This window comes from Apteryx rowi, unplaced genomic scaffold (genome assembly GCF_003343035.1).
Source record: "Apteryx rowi isolate R43461 unplaced genomic scaffold, aptRow1 scaffold_60, whole genome shotgun sequence".
Lineage (NCBI taxonomy): Eukaryota > Metazoa > Chordata > Aves > Apterygiformes > Apterygidae > Apteryx > Apteryx rowi.
In genome coordinates, this window is record NW_020450872.1 from 1,152,162 (window position 1) to 1,175,282 (window position 23,121).

The following is a 23,121-nucleotide window of genomic DNA, read 5'->3' on the forward strand; positions in this document are numbered from 1 at the left end:
AGGATGGGCATGCCGTCTTTATAGAGCTCGGGACTGATGGAGGGAGAGGTATTGGGGACTGGGACTGCATTTCCGGCTGGCAGAGGGGAATTGTCCTTGTACTTCTTTCTCTAGCTGTTTTCACCCCGTAAGTTGTTGTATGGAGGCTGGTGTAGGGAGCTCTGCCTTTGAAGCAGCTCAGTGGGAAAGTAACTCAAGCAAGATGAAGATCAGACTTAATTCATTTAAATAATATAAGAAAAAGTTATAAGAGACCGTGGCTGGAGGTCAGAGAGAATGGAGCTGCACTGCTCTGGAAATTATTCAGAGAGGTTTTAAATGAGAAACTTAAATCTCATCATGGAGGAGTCAGGAGGTTTAGTTGCCAGCTGTCGCCACCACTTTGGAGCCGGAGGGAAGGAGAGAAACGCAAAGCGAGGCGGACTCCCGATGGGCGCAGTAAGGCCTGGAAGATTGGCCTGAGGTTGTTAGCTGGTGGGCAGTAAGTAAGGCGGCAGGGCGAGGAGGATGAGGGGAAGGGAGGGAAGAGGAGATGTGGCTGCTGAGACCGGGGGCAATGACTGCTATGTAAATGTTTTCTACCAGGTACTTTCCCTGCTTGCGGCAGTAAATTCCCTGGGTAGTGAACTCTTGGTAAAAGTGAATGTCCCCATCTGGGCTGGACAAGGGAAGATTTCCCTCTCATTTCCTCCATCATGTGGCTTTTTTCTTTCCCCTCTTCTGTTTTGACTTTTCTGCCATAAATAATTCCAGTGGTTGCCTTTACTGCAACTCTTCACTTTTTGTAACAGTGCCTGAATGAAACAGATGAAACTTTTGGCAACTTAACTAATTTTGTCAAATCCTTCAGTGTTGTCAATGCAACTGTTCAGAGATATGTTAATTATATTCTGCCAGTACATGGTGGCACTGTGGGCATTAACAAATTCAGTGATGCTGCCTTGTCTGCCTTGTGTGCAGACATGGGGAGGAGGTTTACATGATTCTTTTCAGTGTGATGTTTCTTGAGACAACAAAGTTTAGAAACACTTTTTTCTTTTTAAGAAAGTCTGTCTAATTGTGACAGAACCTCTTGCGAGTACAGTACCTTAATTTTAGCAAACAGATGCTGCTGCAATTTTTCTTTTTTTTCCTCCTGATTTTAGTAGCTGTTCACTCTTTGTGAATCCAGTTGTGTGATCTTTTGCACTGCCACTCGTATACTGCATAGAGGAGGCAGGAAAAAGTAAAGGAGAAGGCTCTGACTTTCCAGAAAATACGTGCTGGGATTTCGAGAGTTCTGACTCTTGGTCCCATCTGACTGAGCCATCCCTTTCTCTCCTGGACATTACTGCCCACAAATCTGGACAGGCAGAGTCGCAGCTGCGCCAGCACCAGTGTGGCGTGCTGGCAGGGGGGGATTCATTAATCCCTGTGCATTTCAGCTCGCACCAATGTGCCCAGCTCTGAAACTGCCCTGGGTGCAACATGGCAGAGGGGAGGGGGAGCCTCCCAAGGCATCCATCTGAGGGAGCAAGAGGGCTTTCTGGCTGGTGTGGTGCTGCGGTGCTCGTGCTGTGTCCTGCCTTCTCCCCTCCTCAGAAAGCTGGTTGTTTGCCCCTGTGACTTCACTGCGAGAGTTCTTCCCCCCGTGTGCCCCATGTACAGCTCATACTGGGTTCAAGGCATTTGTTTTCTTTTCACTGGTTAATCAACTTGAAATGTAACCAGCAGTTTTATTACCAAATGCCTTGATGTGTCTATGTCCCAGGAACAAGCACTGGGCATTTTGCTATCGCATTGCTGCCCTCAAAGGAGCCAGCTCCCTCCGAATGTAGAAACCCCATTGTTCTGCCTGAGAGGGTCATTAAAATGTGAAAGGAGGTAAATAAAGGAAAGAGGAATTGGATTTCCTGACTTCTTTATGAGGGAAGATTAAAGGAACTAAATATGTTTAGCTTGGCCAAACAGTGACTAAGGGGCTGAAGACCCAAGCCAGGGCTAGCAGAGTGTCTGCAAGACATGAGGAGGAAGGAGAGGAGGTTATTAAGCATAGCCAGGGGCATACAACAGAGTGATGGCACAGAAAGAAGGGGAGGCAAACCCGAAGGTGAGGCCGCGCATCATGAAATACTTGGTGTGAAGTGAATGCATTAAGCTGTGCAATAGTAACCTTTGCAGAGTGATGAAAAACTCTGTGTGGTAGCTGGGGCCATTGGGCAGAAATATAAGCAAAGCACTGGAATATATACTGTTGGTAACAGTCTTTCTCACCCAAGGTCTTTGGGGATGATTCTCTTTTTATTTGGGGCTAGATGTGACCTAATAGGGCTTTGCAGTTCTATGACTTATGATTAGTTACGGCAGTAAATAGAAACCTCTCCCCTAGCCCTACTTTCACATATCCAGGCTTTAGTCACTCCCTTGGCTCAGCATTTTGGAGTCGCTAACTCAAAAATTGTGTTTCTGCTCCCTTCTCTCCCTCCCGGCCCCCTTTGCCTCAGTCATCCCTGACTCGCTGCGCGTGACTGCCGTGCCACAGACGCTGAACAAGGTGGAGCGTGACTCCCTGGAGCTCAAGTGCGAAGTGTCCAAGAGCACGGCACAGCACAGCCACGTCTCCATCACCTGGTACAGGCAGCGAGGCAGTGAGCCGCCCGTGGAAGTGATCTCCCTCAGCCGTGATTTTGTCCTGAGGGCCGGGAGCACCTATGCCCAGCGGCAGGCCACGGGAGACGTTCGCTTGGACAAAGTGGGAGAGACCACCTCTAAGCTCACGATCTACAACCTCCACCCGTCAGATCAAGGTGAATTTTACTGCGAGGCAGCTGAGTGGATCCAGGACCCGGACAAGTCTTGGTACGCCATGACCCGCAAGCGCTCTCAGGGCACCATCGTCAACGTCCAAGCCACCGGTCAGTGCCTCCTCTGTTCTTTCTTGCTCATTTGGGTGGTGGGATAAGCGAAGCAATGCTGTTGTGAGAAAGTGGAGAAGGGGGCTGCGTGTGATACCTGTTGTTGGGAGGCCTGGGTACTGACCGGAGCAGTAAGTGATGCATATCGCATTGCCTTGCTGCTTGTGTGTGTGCTGATATCCAGCAAAATAAATAAGGCTGTAAGACCAGTTACAGAGTTCTTGTGGGTCAGATTAGGTTCCTGTTACATAGTCCTGCATACTTAATGCAGCGCTGGGGAAAGCTGTGTCTGGTCTGGGGCTTGACAGCTTCATACTATGGTTCTCTGTAGACTCTGGGTGTTTGTGGTCTGCTGAGATAATCCCAATGGCTCTTGGGTACACCCTGGAAAGCAACCCCTCCTAGAAGGGTTTCTGAGGTCCATCACTGCTGGTTACCTAGAAGGGGCCAGACAGGCTACCTTCACTCTGTATTTCTTATTGAAATGTCTCACTTCCCTGGACCATGGCTGTGTGCCTCTCACTGATGAGATGAGGATCTGCACTAGCAATGTCCTCTATCACAGAATATCCCTCTTCACCCTGATTCTGTCCCTTCTGGTGCCAGGGCAGGGCAAAACCATGTTTTGCGGTGGGGAAGGGCCCCCTTTTTTTTATGCCTGGCCATACTGATAGGTATGGCCAGGCATAAACCTCTGCAGGTTCCTAGGAAGTGCCTGCAGCTGCCCCATGCCAGGCTCCCTTGTCTGCCTTGTACCTTGCTATGGAGGCTGCTAGCAAAGGCCAGGGTGGAAGGAGCTCTGGATGAAACCATTTAAAGGATGGCCTGTGGGCTGCCTGAGAACAGGGAAGATGCAGATGAATAGCAACCAGGAGGAACTGGGGCCAGCAAGGCAGCTTGGGTGGCAGCTGCTCTGCCCTTTCTCCTGACACTGCCAAAGATCAGAAGCTGAAACAGGAGATAAAACATACATCTTAAGCACATGGTCCTGGCACAGGCAACAAGAGTTTTGAAAAGTGAGGAGATTGAGTGACACAGGCAGAAACTAAAACTAAAACATTCAGCAAACACTTCTATATTGCATGAGACCCTTTTGCAAGTCAAAATCCTTCTCCCAGCCAGCCCTGCAGGTTTCTGCTAAGGATCTAAAAACCTAGCTGATCTTTTTCTTCTTCTCTAATATCCCCAAAGTCCCTGCCTCTCAACCCCTGGCTGGCCAGGTGGTCAGAGTACGAGTAAGACAAGGCTCCAGATCACCATCCTGCAATGCCACTGGATCCTCAGCTAAAAGCAGTTAGAAAAGGGGCAGGCACTCCGCTAGTGAGTGGTGGTGGCTTGACCCTTGTGGGACGCTTGGCAGAATAAGCAGCAGCGTTTTCTGTGGGGCCAGGAGCCAGGGCTGCCAAGCTCTGTCACTTGCAGTGTGCTGAGCCCACTGGTGCTCTGTGCCTTGTCTCAGTGGGCTGGCAGCTGCTTCAGAGGACTGCATTAGTCAGAGCCCTCGTTAGAGTGCTCTTCTGCTGCGGTCACAGCAGAGCTGCTCCTACTAATAAAGGCTGAGGAAAAATGAGCAGTTCTTCCCTTCCACTTTGGCTGGGGAGGTGTTGCAGCTTTTCCATGCTGAGCAGCAAGCTGCCTCTCCTGTGCTACGGGTGGACTCGGCTTTCACAGTGAAAGCAAGCCCCTGATCCCTCCACCTGCATATTCACGTGTTCAAGGGATGTTGACTGCACAGGGAGAGGGGAGAAACACAGCAGCAAATTGTAAATATAGCAGAGTTGTGGAAGGTGTGGTGTTAGTTGCTGGTCCTCACATGAGGTGTGCTGGCCCTCCAGGTGTGCTTTGGCCACACTGATGTGAGTTGGTTTATCTCTCCCCAGATAAGGAGTTCAGCGTTCGGCTGGAGACGGAGAAGCGGATATACACCATGGGTGAGCCAGTGGAGTTTCGGTGTATCCTGGAGGCGCAGAACGTCCCTGACCGCTACTTCTCCATCTCCTGGGCCTTCAACAGCTCCCTCATCGCCAGCCTGGGGCCCAATGCTGTGCCAGTGCTCAATAATGAGTTTGCCCAGCGTGAGGCCCTGGGTCAGCTCAAGGTGGCCAAAGAAAGTGACAACATTTTTGTGCTGAAGATCTACCGCCTCCGCCTTGAGGACAGTGGCAAGTATAACTGCCGGGTGACTGAGCGGGAGAAGACCGTGACAGGGGACTTCATCGACAAGGAGAGCAAGCGGCCAAAGAACATCCCCATCACTGTCCTGCCGCTCAGTAAGTAGAGATGTGCCCATGCTGCCCTGGGGCCATTACCAAGAGTCCCTGCTGTGCGGGGCAACTGGCTTGTGAGGCCTTGATGTGCCCAGCCTGAGTGAAACTTTAGCAGGGGAAGAAGGGAGGATAAGAGTTTGTATGCTGTAGAGGCTAAAAATCCTAACTGACAAGACTTTTTTATGAGGGGAAGGGGACAGTGGAGAAAGAGGGGTATGTGCTGTTTAGGTTCGTAGGTGGGAAGTATGAGCACACCTTGGTAGTTGCCCCAAGCTGGCAGTTTTGCTTTGACTGGAAAGTGCATGTGACAGCCTCGGTTGTTTTATCATACTGTCTCCTCACCTTGCTCTGCAGGGAGCTGGGAGCTCCAAAATATTCAGCAGTCTTAATGGGGAGTCCTGCTTGTCTGTGTCTTAAGAGTTGCTGGGTTCCTGGAGAGGTCTCGGTGGCTGTTGTTCAGGCATCTTGCAAGACTGTTCCTCTGCAGTTGCTGGGGTTGTACCCTATGCTGGGAGAAACCAGGAATCACATGCTCCTCAAGCGTAGGTTTGCTCTTCAGCACAGAGGTCTCTTGTGGTCACTATGTGTTTGCCAAACCTGGTGAAAACAACCCTGTCAGAAGCTCATCTGAATGCCTTTTATGTTTGTCAGATGAACATTGTAAATACAGAAATAAGAGCGTGGTAGGAAAGGGTCCACTGACTCATGCCTTCTTTGTCTCACTCTCTCAAACTCAAATAGACTTGACATGGCAAACCATGGAAGTGTTGTCCAACTTACCCTAGCAGTGGATTTTGACCGAGCAAAGGAATATCTGTGAGAGGATATTGTGTAGTGTTTACATCCTATCTGTTGGTTTTGTAGGGAAATGCAGCCCTTCTTTCAAGCTTTTTTTTCCTCCTCATTTTTCTGAAAGAAATTTTAATTCTCTTCTCTCTTACCAGTGTTGGATCTCATTTGTTTGGCATTGAAAATTACTCTAGTTAGAAATCTTTCACTGGACAATTGTCTGAAATGCAGTACTTCTAGACAAAGCCACCATGACAGATTTCATTCCTGAAATTTCATAAATCACCAGCTCTAGGAACAAATGCGATGATTTTTCAAGGGTGCTAAGTGTCCAAAACTCCGATGGAAGATAACAGGAGTAACCAGCACTCAGTATCTCTGAAAAAACAGCTGTAAAGTTCGACATCTCTGGGAAGCTCAGGACACCCTTTTTTTTGATGTTGCCAAACACTGATAGCTACCTCTAGTGTTAATAGTGATGGGAGTTTGTGAGAGCTTCTCCTAAAAGGTGTTGCAGGAAGTGGAAGTGGCAAGATGGTAATCAGAATGACATGAACTGGGAAGCCCAGGGAGTTGGAAGTTTTTTTGGCAGAGCCGGTTGCATGCAGTGCATGTGGCAACACAAATTCCCTCAAGTTTTTTGAGATCCCGTCTTGGACCTGCAACCAGAAGATGCGTCAGTGTCTCATGAGCCAGAGAGAGAGAGAGAGCGCGAGAGAGAGCGAGCTTTGGCCTACACCTGGTTTGAGTGTGCAAATCACCAGGAGTAGCTTGCTGCCCACAAGCTGTTTTTGGATGTGGTCATGCATAAAGTTAAGATGTGCCTGGACCCAAATGCGTGGGCAGTTTCCTGCACCTGGTAAAAAGTCTCTTGGGACGTCAGTGTCCTTCTTGCGGACTGAGGAGTAGTGAGTGTGTATCATCTCCCCTGTGTGTATGCGTTTTTCTCCTTAGAGACCAGCATCTCGTTGGAGATAACCAACAATGCCAGCAATGTCTTGGAGGGTGAGAGCCTGCGCTTTGGCTGCAACGTGCGCTCAGGCTTTGGGCTCCAAAGCCGCCTCTCAGTCACCTGGCAGCTAGTGGACAAGCAGAACCGGCGCAACGAAATTGTACGGCTGGATCGGGACGGCACCCTGCACCCAGGCCCTTCATATGCTGAGCGCAGCAGCTACGGGGGCATCCAGATGGAGCAGGTGCGGCCCAGTGCCTTCACCCTGGAGATCTTCAACAGTGTCAAGGCGGACGAGGGCCACTATGAGTGCCGGGTGGCAGAGTGGACACGGACACTGGATGGGGAGTGGCAGATGGTTGGGGAGCGGCACGCTGGCACGCCAGTGTCTGTCACTGCTCTGGGTGAGTACTCGAGGCACGGGGGGTGCAGGGCCATGCTCCCCATGCCTCCCAGCCCCCCCGGGTGTCACCTGCAAATGCCCAGGGCAGGGGTGAGGCACAGGAGATGCCTGCTGCTCTCAGTTCTCCCACATTTGCTGGTGAAAAGGAGGCGCCCAGCAGCCAGACCCTGGTCCACAGCTCCTGGGTAGGTTGGTGCAAAACGACTGCATGTGTTGTTGTGTTTGAAGGCCAAATCTGAGGGGTGGCCGTAACATGAGTGAGATGGGGGATAGCTAAAGAGAGGGGCAGTGTTTCCGACATCCTTCCAAGGAGAGAAACCAGTAGGTGAGCAGGCAGTGTAATGCTTCCTGGCCCACTGAAAGAGGGCACCATGTCACCCGTGGCGCTGGAGACGGACTGTGGGAAATAGGGTTGTAGCACCCCATCAGCAATCCTTGGGCACTGAAGTCTCCTTGTGGACCCTAGGTAAACCTTACCTCCACTTGTTAGACCAGGAGAGCGAAACCTCCACTCACGAGACACGGGGACCGCCAGAAATTGTGAGCAGCTCCTACAACATCAGAAGCCCACAGGAGCCGTGGGTCAGGGATGGTCCTCAGTGCCTCTGCGCTGGAGACTTGAGCAGCTGGCCCAAGACTACGCCATAGTCCATTGACCAAGCTGAACTAGAAGTCAGGATCGCTGCTGCCAGTACTTTGCTTTGACAGAGCACCTCTGTTTCAAATACACTAAAACCATATTGATTTGAGAGAGGGCACTTAGGGCATTAGGGGATTTGCATAGCCTGGGAATTGTTTGGGTCCAGTTTAGGCCTTGCTATTTTGAGTCCTGGACTGGTTCCCAAAGTACTCTGCAGGAGACTGAAGAACTGATGACTGTTCCTATGAGGCCACTAATTTGCAGAATGCCAGAGCTATAAACAATTGGTGCGCACTGTTGAAAAGTTGAGATAGATTTTTTGGTTCCCCGCAATATTAATCGTAAGCTTTGGCAAGATGTCTGAGAGACCAGATGTTAAAGTCATATCATATTCTGATTAAAATCTTGCTTTTTCCTCCTTTCCTCCCCTCTACTTTTGACCTTCTTTCAGAGGCTGCCCTGTCTAGAGCTAGAAATCATTGCTATACAGCTTCTGAAAGCAGGTAGGAACTTTAGTTTGTAAAAAATTAAAGGAAGGTTCTCAGCTAGTTTGAACAGCATTTTTCTCTTGAGGTCAGTGGCATTTAGCCTGCTATAGGTCTATGTATCCACTCTCTTTACTCTGCAACTTGTGGAGGTTTGTGGGGGTAGAACAGGGAGTACAAATTAAGTGATCAAATTTTAAAATGCATCACTTTCACTCTTATTGAAAGTTAAGATGTTCAGAACTTCCCAGCAGTTTCAAAAAATGTGGTTAAAAGACAGTTTTCCTTCTCCCTCCGTTCCTTGTCCCTGAGAAATCTCTGGCTGTTGAACACATTCTGTCAAGTCCTAAGAAGTTTCCTAGGTCCTGTTCCTGTAACAATCAAAGACTGAAGTAGCTCCACGAAATTTAATAGAGAAAATGTTGATTTTTTTTGTTGTTGTTGCTGCTGAATCTGATATTTTTTGTTCTGCTTAATGTTTGTAAAGCATTTTGAGAAACTTGAACAAAATGTGCCAAGAAAGAGTAAGGGAGGTTTATTGCTACAGAAAGCACTAGTAAAAAATGCAGTAAATTTAAGTGACGCTCACATTTCAAGTTAAGATCTAATCATTTGCCAGTCTGCCAGGGTAAGAAACTCTTTAGCTGAACCAGCACAGATTATTTTAGAACCCGTAAATCTTCCTGCTCTGTGGTTCTGAAGCAATAGCCAGAAGAGAGATTGGCTGTTGGATGAAACCAGATGTCCTTGAGCTTCTGGGAACTCCAGTGAACTGTCTGAACTGACTGAACTCCAGTTTCAGTCTCTGGGTGGTTGGGAAGAAAGGGGGGCAGATGCTGCAGTCTGTAGACGTGAGGCCAGCTGAATGAGGGGATTCTGACATGTTGTTGTAGGCAGGTCTTGCACAAAAATCTGCCTGCTTTCATGCATGGCTTCCCTCCTTTTATACCAAGTGCCTCAGGAAGAAGGGCTTTTATGTGTTAACCCAAATGCCATGAGCATGTTTGTTGTGTTGAGGACCCGAGGAATAGATTTGGTTTTTGCATGGCAGTCAAGAGAAGTACTTTTCATTAAGCCCAGGCTAACTGGAGATAAAACTCTACAAGCTCAGCTGGTCTTGAAATAAAATCGGCCTCCTAGGGCCAGAAATCTCTGCTGTGCAGGGCCTCACAACACACTTACCTGGCCAGAGGAGCTGCTGCAGAGTCAGTATGTGACAACTTATGTGAGGATGAGATGCAGCAGTCTTCAGTGGACGGCCCTCTGAGCCTCATTTTCCTCTCCCGGATAATCACTGAACATGTTCCAGGAGGCTTTAATCCCAAAGATTGACCTGTTTTCTCAGTAATTACATGTCCCAGAGCTCTGCCATGGTGACACCTTTGGATGATGAGGGCAGCAGAGGCACTTGCTGGAAACATGCTGACATTGTGTTGTCTGCGCTGTGGCCGGTTAATCCTGGTGGCAGTGTCCCTGCAGGCTGCAGCTGAACTCCCAGCTGATCTTCTGGGACTGGAGAGTCCTCTCAGGCTGTAATTTTGAGCCCGTGATAGACTGAAGCTCCATGATGATCTAGAAAACGTTTCCATTTCTGCTGGGTGCTGGCTGGAAACTTCACCCTCAGAGCTACGACGAAAGCTTTACCAGATGCCTGAATTGTCAGCACTGCAGCGGGAGGAGAGCTCTTAACCCACTTGAGATACCCAGTGGAGACTTCCAGGAAGTAAACCTTTCTTGTGGATGTTACTGATGGAAAACTAGGTCCCTGCTAAATTAACAGGCTGCATTTAACTAATCAGAAAAAAGATTTATTTTTCTGCAATGCAAACAAATGAATGATGGAAATTCTCTTACCCAAAATGAAAATCTTCTGACCCAAAATCTAAGATAGCCAACTGGAAATATGTTGTCTTCAAATTATTAACAGGCTACTGTTTTAAACTCCCCTAAACCAACAAATAAAATTGGCAGTAGTTGAGGACAAATGCGTTGACTAGTTTGTGGAGTTGTGCATATATGAGGATAGCTGTATAAAGCTATCTTACAGCTGTAATTTGAAAGACAACAAAAAAAATTGTGCTGTATGCATAACAGAATCCAGTAACCAGCTTCCCTTACTTACATTGCCTCCATCCTGGGATTTCATAACCACTGTCACCTCTCCAAAGTATGAAAGCAAGCTTTTCTTACTTTCCTGTCCTTTTACCTGTGACCAGCTGCAGACATGGAGTGGGGAATGGGGGAAGGATACCTTGACTGAGAGACGGCTGTGAATCCCAGGGGCTGTGAGCTATCAGTCTTGTTCCCTTTACAGAGTCAGATCTTGCCCTGGACAGGTTCTGTGCCCATTGCTGCTCCATTGCAGACTTCCCTTACGGGATGCTGAGTCCGACTTCTGTGGTGCTTTGACAGCATGCAGAAGTACTGAGGTTGGCTGCTCTCCCTCTGGCTTGCAGGCGGTCTCCCTCCTCCTCACAGAAGTCAAGCATGTCCCTGTTGGCACTGCAACAAGTGCTTACGCAGACAGTCACTACTATGCAGGCAGTTCAGTGTGATTTTTCCATTGCTGTTCATGTCACTTTGCAATTGCAAATGAGAGAAGCCAACACAACACCAGCAGCTGATTATTCCAGGCCCACAACTGGATAAGCATGTTCTACCTTTTGCATATTATCAGTGGAGAGCAGGGCCTTGTTAGGCAGGTGTCTCTCAAAGCCCTTTTCTCTCTTTCTGCAGAGGCCGGCTTTGCTGTCACAGCTATTTCCCGCACCCCTGGCGTGACCTACAACGAGTCATTTGACCTCCAGTGTATTATCAAGCCTCACTACCCATCCTGGGTGCCGGTGTCGGTGACGTGGCGTTTCCAGCCGGCAGGCAGTACTGAGTTCCACGACCTGGTCACCTTCACGCGCGATGGTGGAGTCCAGTGGGGCGACAGGTACGCCAGCTTCCGGACGCGCACCGCCATCGAAAAGGCAGAGTCCAGCAACAACGTGCGTCTCAGCATCAGCAGGGCAAGCGACACAGAGGCTGGCAAGTACCAGTGCGTGGCTGAGCTCTGGCGGAAGAACTACAACAGCAGCTGGACACGGCTGGCAGACAGGACCTCCAACCTGCTGGAAATCAGAGTTCTGCGGCCAGGTAGGGGCCGAAGAAGGGCTGGGAAGGGCTTTGCGGTGATGGGCTGCTTATCAGTGCTGCAGTGGCCTCTCAGTACTGCTCTTGCTGCTGCCACTGAGATTTCACACTTGTGAAAGACTCAGGTGACACTGCTCAGCTCTTCAGCTGTGTATATGTTAAGCCCTGTTCTCCATTTCTGGAGAAGTGGAGTTCTTCTAGCTCCTCCTATGCTGTTTGTGGGTTTTTCTTCTGGGAAGTGAGGTGACTGCTGGCTCTGTCCAGTCTCTGGGCTGTTCTTGCGAAACGGAGATGACCTTCAGGATGCCACCTCCCTTCACCAGAGCAGATTGACTCAGGGAGGAGAGGGGAGGAACAGTGCAAACAGTATCAAAGAAGAGAGGGTGATGCCCCCACCAAAGCCTGTGTGCACACCTGCCATAGATGATGTGCTGCATCTTATCTAGTAACTGGCTGTGTCTCTTGCTCTGCTGGAGGGGTCCTCAAAAGCAGCCAGTGATAAAAGAGCCTGATGTTCATCCCCACCAGAAATTGAATCCTTTCCAGTTAGAAGACATCAAAGCCATGGGTGCCTGCATGAGTGTGCAATATGTAGACAACAGACTCCTGGCTTGGCCAGGAGAGTCAGAACATCTGCGATGTGCTTATGCTGCCTGTATAGTCAGTGGAAAGAGTTAGGTGTCTTCTGTAGGCCTTCTAGCTATGGGGGTCTTTTTGGTTATACCTACTTTTCTCTAAGAACAGTGCAAAGGCCTGTGGTCAGGGCACCTCTGGGCCCCAGCTGCGCTGAATGGTTTATTGCTGTCTCAGATTTCAGGCTGTAGTAAATAGATGTTCTGAGTGAGGCTCTTGACACCTTTGAGACCCTTGGCTCAGTTCCTTGCAGCACTGTCAGTTCTCCCCTCATGTGTTTCTGTGTGCTGAGACTCCTTCTTTGTGTCTGTCTTTTGGTTTTGTTTTGTGGGTTTTTTTTCTTGTTTTTTTTTCTTCTCAGTAGCCCTTTTCATATCCTCCTCTACCTTCCTCCAGCCTTTACCATGTCTTTGGAATAATCAGGGGATGCTGTGAGCTCCATGCCCCTCATGATCTCACCACCCTCTTTCTTCCCTCCCTCCGTCCTTGTGCTCATCTTAATCTTTTCCATTTGTCTTGATTATCCTGACTTGTAGTACATATCTTACTGCTCCCAAGGTCAGGTTGGTGATGTTCATCATTTTAGCTTATTTCCCTAGGAAACAGCGTTGATTGGAGAAGGTCCCTGGAGTAATAAGCTTCTTCGTGATGCATCTCCATGCGTGTGTGTGTGTGTGTGTGTGTGTGAGAGAGAGAGAGAGAGAGAGAGACAGAGAGAGAGAGAGAGAGAGAGAGAGAGAGAGGGATATCTTTGGTAATACCTTCCAGAAGAGAGCCTCTGTGTCACAGCTCACGGTGGCCAGGCAGATGTTTAAAGGTCAGCAGAAGGTGTTACATGCTCTGGCAACCAGTTCTTCTTTACTGCAACAGTAACTATCAAGTGGTGCTTTAACAAAACAAGTGATCTAGGTCTCTGCGTTTTTTACCTCTCCCTGCCTCCCTACTGCTCAACAAACTACCACTATGCAAATCTTAGCCATCAGTCTGATGACCCTTGCATAGCATTTGTGGTTTTATGGCCCACAAGGGGATGGAGGAGAAGAGGGGGGCTCCTTTCTCTCTCTTCCTCAGAACATCTCCCAGCACCTCTGTTGTGCTCTCTCTGCCTGTCATTTCCATGCACTGCAGCCTCTAAGGGTGGCTGGAAGTTCTCTGTAAATACTGCTGGCAGCCATGCGAGTGTCTGCCCTGATTCTCTCTGCTTTTGCAAGCTACAGAGGGTCGTGCTTTTGTTGGGTCTTTGTCTGGATAATCTCCAGAGAGAATCCAGGATGATGTGGGAGGCACCTTCCCCAGTCACCTCTGAATGAATGTCCTAGTGCCCCAGCAGCCAGATCTGGGCTGCTGAAGCAGATGCTGGTTTTCAGATTAATATGCAGGGCTTTTCCTTAAGGGGGTCATTCAGGACCCCTGAACAACTGAATACATGAGAGAGCTATCAGTCTAAGCCTGTGGTTCCCCATAGTCACATTAATTTGACATAACTTCAGCCTGCCATGGGATGACTTAGTCCTGTCTGTCTCCTTTTCCTTTGCCACTTGCCACAAGTTCCTGCCTTGTCCTACCTGCTAATGGGTTTGGGGTGAACTGTCTCTACTACCACTCTTTGAGGAATACCATAAAGAAGGCTTATCTGGAGGTCTTTTGGCAAATTGAGGTAGCATGTGTTTCCAGATTGTAAGTTAATGTTGGGATTCTAGTTTTCTCTTAAAACTCTGCTCCCTATTTGTCAGCGACCTTTCTATTTGACAGATTCCAGGTGCAGATGTGGCAATTGGTATATGTCAGCCTTTAAAGTGTATTAAGGTGAGAAGTCTTATAGAAAGACAAAATTGTGGCTAGCTGATTGCTTCATTAATCTCTTTGCTTTGTGAAATCCCACATGCTCAAGAGACTAGGAGCTGGACCTTTTCTTGGTGTGTCGGTTTGCTACTGCAGTACTTAGGCTGTCTCTTCTTGGTCTTCCTGCAGCAGGTTATAAGAATATTTGTAGATGTCATGCATGCTGTGTGATAACTGTGGAAGTGGCAGCACTGGCTTTGAATTGCATCAGTTTACATAGCTGCAGTTTCACCTATTGCAGTCTCAAGTGGCCAACAGGTAATATTGAGGAGATTCCAGCAGTTTGAAACAGTTAAGTCCTTTCTTACTCCTGGGAAGAAACTAGCAGTATCTGAGAAACAAAACATGGAGCTCCTGAAGGAGAAAGTGAATAAGGAAGCATTAACACAGCTCCGAAGTGAAGCTCTGTAGGTGGGAAGACAGAAGTGTCCTCCATTACATCTTGGAGCTAGTTTTGATGTTTGGATGTGACCATTCCTTATCCCTTTGGGCACTAGACCATTATAAGGACTGGCTGTTTGAGAAAAAGCCCTATCAAGGACACTGGCTGTATGTGTGAGAGCTTATAGAGGATTTAGGTATCACTCAGGTGTGGTGTTCATCACTTGGTGGTATGTGAAAACTCACCAGCAGCAACAGCAGTATCTGAAGCTCCAGTATTTCTCCCGTTCATTGCTTGCTCCTCAGTGTCATGCAACCCAGCACATTTTGGTTGCAGAATAGAGGGAAAGTTATGCACAGGTACAGGCATGTTCCCCCAGTTAGCTTGTGTGAACTTTGGAGAGGGAGAGAGAGTTTGCACTGCTGTAGGGTGAGTGGTTTTTAACTTCTGCAGACTGGAGTTGAAATCCAGGCTGGTTCGGGGGTCTTTTTGGCAGGATTATGGACCAGACCGACTACTGGCAAGACTGTCTGCGGCTGTTTTGTGTCCATACATCTCAGTGCTCTCCTTCTTCCAGCTCTTGGAGCTGCCTGTTGTTTCATTCTCGGTGAGCTCATGTTGTAGCCAAGGGGGAAAAATAATGAAAGTGAGGTGCAGTTCATGCCAGCTGCTTCCCCAAAGCCCAAGCTGGCAGGAGCACTGCGCATGGAGGCATGGGCTGAGCTTGGAATGAGCCCCAAATGCACACGTGAAGCTTTTTTTTTTTTTTTTTCCACCTCCATCCTTTTGTTTGGGCTTTCCTTTTGTTACAGGATCTGGCCTGCCTCTGAAACCCCACTTCTGCCCCAAAATCTGGGGGTTCCCTAATGATTCACCACCCTTTTTCCTTACAGAGCCATTACCTTGCCCTTTGCACACTTGTTGCTGTGGCCTTTGCGTTTCCTGGGTGGAGAAGAGGATCCTCCATTCAAGCATTACTGAGCTGATCTGCAAGTCAGCAGCCAGGGCAGATGTGTCCTCAGAGGGGACAGACATGGTAACTCCCTGACACATACCGATCTCTTTGGTTTTAGAGGAGGAAAAGATTCAGGAGGTTTCGTTTGAATCCAGGTGATCGTGAAAGCATTTGGATTTAGTAGCTCAGGCTGAGCTGCTGGTTTGATCATACCAGCTAAGCCAATCTGCACATGTAGGATAGTAGCCTTCTCCTGCTCTCTCCCCTATTTCTTGTGTATCCCTGAGGGAGAAAATGTGCCACAGCTCAGTGTCCTGCCCAGGAGAACGATACTGTAGATTTATATGGGACAAGGTGAGACCCAAGGGCTGGCAGCCTGACTTTGCTCATGGCTCCTCCTTGAGTCTTGGTGTCTCTGCCAGGTTTTCAGGGAAGGAGCTGTAGGGACAGGACATGCTGTTTGTGAGCAGTGTGTGTCTGTGTGAAGTCTGTGGGACTCAGACAAGGGCAGCAGACAGTCTCTGGCGGCACAATACATGATGGGGACTGTGCTTCAGTCTGGGCAGGTGAGGACATTTGAATACTACTCTTTTGGCAAGAAGGTCTCAGCAGATTTGTGCTGGTGTATTAAATTGCCACTGTCCTCGCGTGCATTACTGCACTTATCTTTCCCCTTCAGTGCGAGCGTGAGGTGATTCGGCAGAGCTGTGAGAGATCTGAGTGCTGGGAAGTCTTTCTGGCAACAGCTGAATAGAAAAGGAGGGCTTTCTCACAAGCAGGAGGTTGTGACAAATCCCACCAAGCCCCCGCTCTCCCCTCTCTTCATACTCAGGCACAGACTTGCACATCCCGGTGCCACTTAACAGCCTGTGCTCAATGTAGTAGAGAGCAACCTGGTGAGCTGGTGTTTGAACCAGGCTTATTCATCCAGAGCCCAGAGGGCTATTGGGAGTGCTTGTCTGGCTCTGGGGTGCGGGAGCGCATTCGTGATGCCTGTGGGGAAACCCAGGCTGGCAACATGGAAGACCCATGATATCAGGACCATGCACTTCATCAGGAGAGGATTTGGAGAGCAGGCCAACAGCTTGCCTGCATGGCCCCTCTGATCTCCATGGCACAGACCTCCCTAGTACCTTTGTGCATGACCTGGGGTATCTGGCATTCCCCAGTGCCCAGAGGCCTTGGGGCTGGCTGCTCTTGTTTCCCTGGGCGAGGGACCAGAGCAGGGTATGGAGGGAGCTCAGCTACTGATGTGCTTGTAGTTGGCCAGCTGGCCTTGTCCCCACTGACAGCCGGCCGCAGCCCTCTCCACCCATGCCCTCAGAGGGGACACCTCACTGTGTGTGAGCCATCAGCCTCTGATAAATGTGCAGCCGCGTCTGTGCCCACAAATTGATTTTTCTTCCAATTTTCCTCCTCTCTTGCCCTTTCCATCCTTCCCTCCTTGCGTCATCCTTCTGCTGCTTCTTTCATGACTAATTCTGAAGCAGGCACATGGGGAGAAGCTGCAATCACCTCTATAAATTTACCCTCTTGCTACTGGGTTTTTGACAGTAATGAATGTGGGAGGAGGGATGGGGAGGGGTGGAGGGGGATGATAGCAGAACAGACGCCAGGAGTCCTGGGCTCCTCGCTGCTTTTTTGCAAGCTGGGCTATGGCAGATTGATTGACCTGGGAGCTGTCGAGCAAACAAGACAGTCAGACTCTTCATTAGAGCATTAATTAGCTTCCAGAGGCTCTCTAGGGGCTGCTTCGTAAAATTTGGTTTATTAGGAGATGTCAAGTTGAAACTATTATTGTGGAGAGGGAGGGTGGAGGCTACTCAGCTGGCCTCAGAGAAGGGGGAAACTTACGTCTGAATGTTGCTTTGAGAGCAGGGTGAGCCAGAGCTTTGCTTCCCCAGAAATTCCACGATCAGATGGGTGCAGAGCTCTCCATCACTCTCCCAGTGTCCATAAGAAATGTGACAGGTGATGGTTTTGTGGCTGCTGCTGAAGTGACTGAGGGTGGCCATACAGGCTACGGATGCTGCGGGGTGGAGAGAGGATGAGGCAGAGGATGGAGGATATGGAAAAATACACTGCTTTATGATGTGCTTAATGCTGGGAGGGGAGGATTGATTTTAAAGCAATTGCCAAGACACTTGCAGACCATTGGGACAGCCTTACCCGAGCAAGTGAAATCAGATATTACTGTTACTGCCTTTCTCCCTTCTTAGTTTTTAGTAACATTGTCTGTTTGGGAGGAATCCTCTCATGGAATGATGTGAAAGATGCCTTTTCTACCATGGGTGGCCAGTGGAGTACCGGGATCTTCCAGACTCTTGAAGGATGGTTCAAACAAGTATTTTCAAGAGTTACGAAGTTCATACTTTAGAACTTGACCCTTTTTGCTGCTGGCAATATCTAACAGTAAAGTTAAGCAAGAAAGGCTAACGGGCCAGAAACTTCCTTACAGAAGTCAAGTCTAGAAACTGTCTTAAGTCTCTGCTTGTTTGAGCTCAGAGTAGTTTTGCTCTGTAGAAGAGCATTGCTTCCCTGCTTTAAAGCCTTCTGTGCCGTATGGCAAATAGTTGTACTCTTGGTTCAGTGATGAAGGAGTTCAGGAACTGCTCAGTGGAGGCAGGAGGCTGATAATCAGCAGCCATGACTGTGGTGCAGACTGGTCTCCTCTTTTAGATGCTCAGGCTTGCTCCTTTCCCTTCATTACCAGCGTGGTAAGACCTGCAGCCCTGAGCCACTGCCGCTGCTATTTCCTATTGCCTTCCAGCACACTAAACAGCCAAAATGAAGGAATTCAGTGTTGTGTGACCCGGGGCTGTCTCCTTGCACAGACCTTCATTAGCAACCCAACTGGAGCCCTTGTTCTTCTCCAGCTGGCCCAAGTGGGTTTGTTTTCCCACCTCTTTTCCCTCCCTTTCCTAGCCAATGGCACAGCCTCCTACACCTGCTCATTTACCCTTGGGAGCTCTGTTCCTGTGCTTGTCAGGTCCCCTGGGACAGCTTCCCCACTTAGACTTGCTGCCACCTCCTTGGCACAGTTATTTATCCCTGGCTGGGACCCCTGGCATGCTTTTTCTCCACAAAAGCCATCAAACCCTTCTTCCCAGCACTCCCTACCTCCGTCTCTTCTCTGTACTGTTGTTGTTTCACACGCCTGAGACCCCGTCTTCTCACTGCTGCTGTGGTGCATGCAATACCCTCTAATTTACAGACCTAACTTTTTGTAAAAATAGATCTGAGGTGAAGTTCTGCCTGTAAACACTCATCCATGTGAGGGTGCTCTCCTCGCAGGGTGCTTGCTGGGCTGACCTCGTCATGCCAGGCTGTGGCACCACAGGCTGGTATTCACGAATACCAGCTAGGTGCTCCACCAGATCACTCAGTGGGGCAAATTGGATGCAATTCAGGTCACATGTGGGTGTGCGATTACATTTCTGGCAAAACTGCCAAAGCACACACTGCAAAAGCCGTCCTGATTCCACTAAACGGCTGCCATTACAAAATGAGCCTCCCAGCATAAAGAGCAGAGGAGTTCACACTGGATCAGCAACAGTGTTCCTGACCCAGTGCTAGAGATGCTGACGCTGGGGCTGCTGGGTTGGAGCTGGGTTTCTCCTCCCCCTACCTTTGTTTTCCCATATCTGGCATGGGAGCAGAGATACTTGCCTCCTCTGTAGATCTGCCTATGCAAATGTTTCTGTAAGAGCTGTGTAGTGAACTTAACTGTTGATTGCAGTCGATCACGGTCAGGGCTTCCTTGTGGCTCAAGCCTGGAAAATGCACCCAAGGGCATAGTCTGAGAAGGTGGGTTTTAAAAGCATCTCAGGTATATTTTATGAGGATGAAGGGGGCAGGAATGCACCCTTGTGCCTAGTGGGACCATAATCGGGGTCAGCTTGTGCTGTGTGTGCCCACTGAACTTTGTGCAGGAGGTCTTGCTTCTCAGCCTCCCTGAGCAAGACTTAAGAATTTCAGAAGACCTGGACTGTATTCAAAGCATGCTGCTCTGATCATATTAACTCTCATCACAGTTACTTTTTTAAGTGCAATTTTTTCGCTTCCACTTCAAAGCCCTCTGTTTTTCTCTTTGATATCTAATGAGTGGTCTTCCACTCCCACTTGCAGCATGCATATACAGAACCAGAATCGCAGCCCCCTTTGCAGTTTGCACACGCAGCTTCTTTGATGTTGTCTAGTGTCTTTTTTCCGTACCCTTTAGCTTCTCACTGAAGCCCTATCTGCTCTCCTGCAGCCTAAAATATTCTGCAGTGAAGAATTCTGCAGTTATCCAACTCTAAAGCTTTTTGTGTATCTCATGTCCTTGAAGTCCCCAAAAGCAGAGTTGGCAGTGGCAGCCCTAGGAAGGCCATCCCTTGGAGGAGAGCCGCCCTTTCAGGAGTGTCAGTGGTGAGCAGGTTCCCAGTCAGGTGCTGACCTGCGCTGTCCTGCCCCCATGCCAGCATGGGGCCCAAGCCTGCTCCCCTCCGCTGCCCTGGCTGGTCCCCACAGATGAGCGGCCTTGGGGCTGGCGGGCTTAGTGCTGTGGCAGCGCATTTTCTCTCTTGCTGAGTTGTGAACCCTCCTGTGAGAGTGGCCTCTGGGTCAAGTGTCCCTCTTACTGTGCCTGAGCAGCAGCTCTGGCTATCCCATCATTTTACGTGGGACTTGCATCATTTTTCTAGCTTTTGCATCACATGGGATGCGGCTTCTTTGATTAGAAGCCCCCTCTTCCCCATTGTTCCTTTGCACAAGATACGCTGTGTCCTTTTCTGAGAAGGACAGTGCTGAACAGCCAGGCAGAGAGACGGCCCAGCCCAAATTAGTGTAAATCCCCTGCCTCTAGCCTCCGTGAGCATTGGTTCAACTGATGGGTTTGAGGTGTCTTCTGCTGGCAGTACACAGCTGGTAGGTTCCCAGTGGCTCTGCTCTTCAGCATGACAGCCACCTGCATAGCCAGGTGGTGCAGCAATGCCCATGCAAAGGAGGTAGTTTCAGTAAAATAAAGCTCGCTGTTTCTCCCAGTGGCAAATTCTTTTTACTGCATTAAATTAATACCTCTGTGTGAGCAGAATAAACAAGGGCATTTTTTCTTTGAATACTTTTCCAGAGTTTTGGTTCATAAAGGGCTGGTTATTTGGGGTTTTCTATGTTTTCTGGCATTGGTCAAAGACTAAATTTTGGGTTCACTGGACCTGTGATCTGCTTTGTCTTAGCCAAATGGCAGACTCTGGACATGCAAAACCTATGGCTCAAGGTCTTTTTTCTTAATTTGGAAACATAAAAGTTGGCTCCCAAGGCCATCTTATTCACTTGGATAGGAATTTGGGTTACTATTAAAGAAAGTTCTTACAGTTTTCCCTGTCCCATATAATATGGAAACATGGAGTCCAGATAGTGATGGATCTACAGTCCATCCTGCTGTGTTCCTTTCTGTGTTCTCTTTTTTAAGATGACAATTTTTTTGAGGAATGCCAGATTGCTCATTTTGTTTGGATATTTTTCTGTGCAGTAGATGGATTCACTGAACAATTTATGGAGGCAAGAAAATCATGAGAGCTTAGGGTGCAGTTTCACAAGGCAGGTGGAGCTGATCTAATGCTTGGTTGTGCAGAAGGAGGTGTTCCTCATTCCCCGACTCTACCTGGTCCTGTCCCATTGCTTGTGCCAGCACCGACCCTTCAGTGAGCCAGCTCCATTCATTAAACCTGCAGAAAATTAACCCAGTGGAAAAGAAGTAGCTGAAGGTGAGTGGAGTGGCTCCTTCTAGTAAGAGAGCTCTTAGGTGGATTCAGTTGGGTCCTTCCCACAGGACCTTGCCTTCACCTGGAGGGCAGCACTGGTGAGGTGGGTGAGGGCAGCCTACGAAAGACCTCGGGATCTCAAACAAGTTCTTCAGGGGGGCTTGCTCTCTGCATGATAAGAAAATGGCATTTCATACTACTCCCAGATTTTCTTCTCTCTCTGCTTAGCAGCCAGCTTTCCAGCAGTAGCCTCTGAAGCTGAGTACATCAAATAGTGCATGCAAAGTCAGTCTTCGGTTATAGGTGTACTCTAGCGTACACCTACACAAACTTTTCAGGTGTCTTTCTGGCACCCAGTTACAGGGAATTTGGCCATTAATGGCCAACCTCCAGAATGACACAGGAATTTGTGTGTGGTGCTGTCATATGTATTGTAACTTGATTTTGGGTAAAGTTTAATTGCTTTTTTTTCTAATTTTTTAGCTCTCTTTTGTTTGAAATCTTTCTGATGAGGGGTCAATTAAAAATCTCAGTATGTTATTTTTTTCTTTCTTCATCCTCTGTGGCTGTAGCTTGATGCTGAATTTATCTTCCAGTGATCCTATCTCCATATTTTAATTTACAAGTGATCAGTGAGCTGTATATGGTTTTCTGGCAGCAGACATAGCTCACGCTGGGAATCTTTTACTCCCCCCCCCCTTCTCCTGCAGAACTTTTACATTTATTTCAGGGTTTGACAGAAAGGTTTCTGATTTTATGTTTGTGGGGTGTTTTGATTTTTTTTGTTTTTATTTCTTCAAGGTGGGTTGTCCTTGACTCTTTCCATTTTGCTGTCCCTCAGAAAGACTTAGTTTCTGCTTCTTGGGGAAGCTCTTGCTTTTCCCAGGCTCACGCAGGCCAGCAGTGTGTCTCAGCCAGCGGCCTCTGGGTTAGCCATGGCCGGATCTCAGCGCTGCAGGCTTCTCAGTTTTCTCCATCCCTGCAGCTACACACATGGCATTCTCTCCTTACACTTAAAGACATGTGGCTCCTGGGTTTTAAAGAGGCCTTTCTAGGTCACATATACATGCTTCACTACCCTACGTGCCCTGCTTTGTTATCCATTGGTTTGTTAGCTGCTCCGCAAGCTCCGGTGTGCCATGGGCTGGTGATCTTGGGCTTTCCCTTAGCTGAGCAGACGTCCTTGTCACAGCCCATAGGCTTCGCTTTGTGGCATGTGGCTTGAAGTGATGGACTTGACCACCATGGGTTTTCTGATGGTAGGTCAGCAGTCTGGCTGTGCTGCCTTTGGGGAGAGGCAGGCATGGGGCCAGGCACCAGGTTTGGACAGTGGGGTCTGTAGGGTTGAATCTCGTGTTGGGGAAAGGGTTTGGTGCTGGGGTTTCACTGCAGGGTACACGGGGAAGGTGCCTGTGCTCCATGCCATGACACCTTGCAGCAGTGTTCGGGTGCCTCACACTGTGCTTCTCCAAGTCCCAGCAGGCTGTAATAGTGTGCTGCAGGGCATTTGCATTTAGGGCAGGGACTTAGGCTGTATTTAGGGGCAGGGGCTTAGGCTGCTGGGGCTTTTGTGATGGGTTAAGGTCAGCTTGGATGTATATAGCTACTTAAATACCCAGCTGGTACTGCTCCAGCAGGCAGGCTATGAGGCTTGTGGATAGTCAGCTTCCGCAGGGCGATTGAACTTCCATCAACAACTAAGCAATGTATTGAACCATGTCACTTGGTGGTTTATTCCCTTTCTCATTCTGGCTCTGAAAGGAGGCGGCTTGCAGCCAGCTCCTCTGTAGCCTCGGCTTGTTCGGGGTGCTGGGAGTGCCCCACCAGCCCTTGCTGTGGGAAGTGTTGATTTACACTGTGCATACAAAGAACAGTAAATTTCCGGGAGAAGTGTTGCGCAGTTGATTCGTAGCAAAATGTGAGCAGCACTTGCAGGGAGGGAGTGTCTGAAGGGTGGCTGGCTCAAGCCTCTCAAGCTCCTTTGAGCAGGGTTGCAT

The 23,121-nt window shown here is 48.9% G+C and overlaps 1 protein-coding gene across 2 annotated transcripts in view; it reads left to right on the forward strand.

Moving 5' to 3' along the window:
* Positions 1-23,121, forward strand: part of IGSF3 (immunoglobulin superfamily member 3) — a 77,677-nt gene that overhangs the window by 38,909 nt on the left and 15,647 nt on the right. Inside the window, exons 2-6 of one of the 2 annotated variants that reach the window (XM_026083354.1) lie at positions 2,484-2,894; positions 4,775-5,168; positions 5,649-5,656; positions 6,857-7,306; positions 11,167-11,571. In XM_026083354.1, coding sequence (XP_025939139.1) covers positions 2,484-2,894; positions 4,775-5,168; positions 5,649-5,656; positions 6,857-7,306; positions 11,167-11,571 — 1,668 coding nt within the window. The remainder of the gene's footprint in view (positions 1-2,483; positions 2,895-4,774; positions 5,169-5,648; positions 5,657-6,856; positions 7,307-11,166; positions 11,572-23,121) is intronic. The other variant, XM_026083355.1, reaches the window with a different exon arrangement.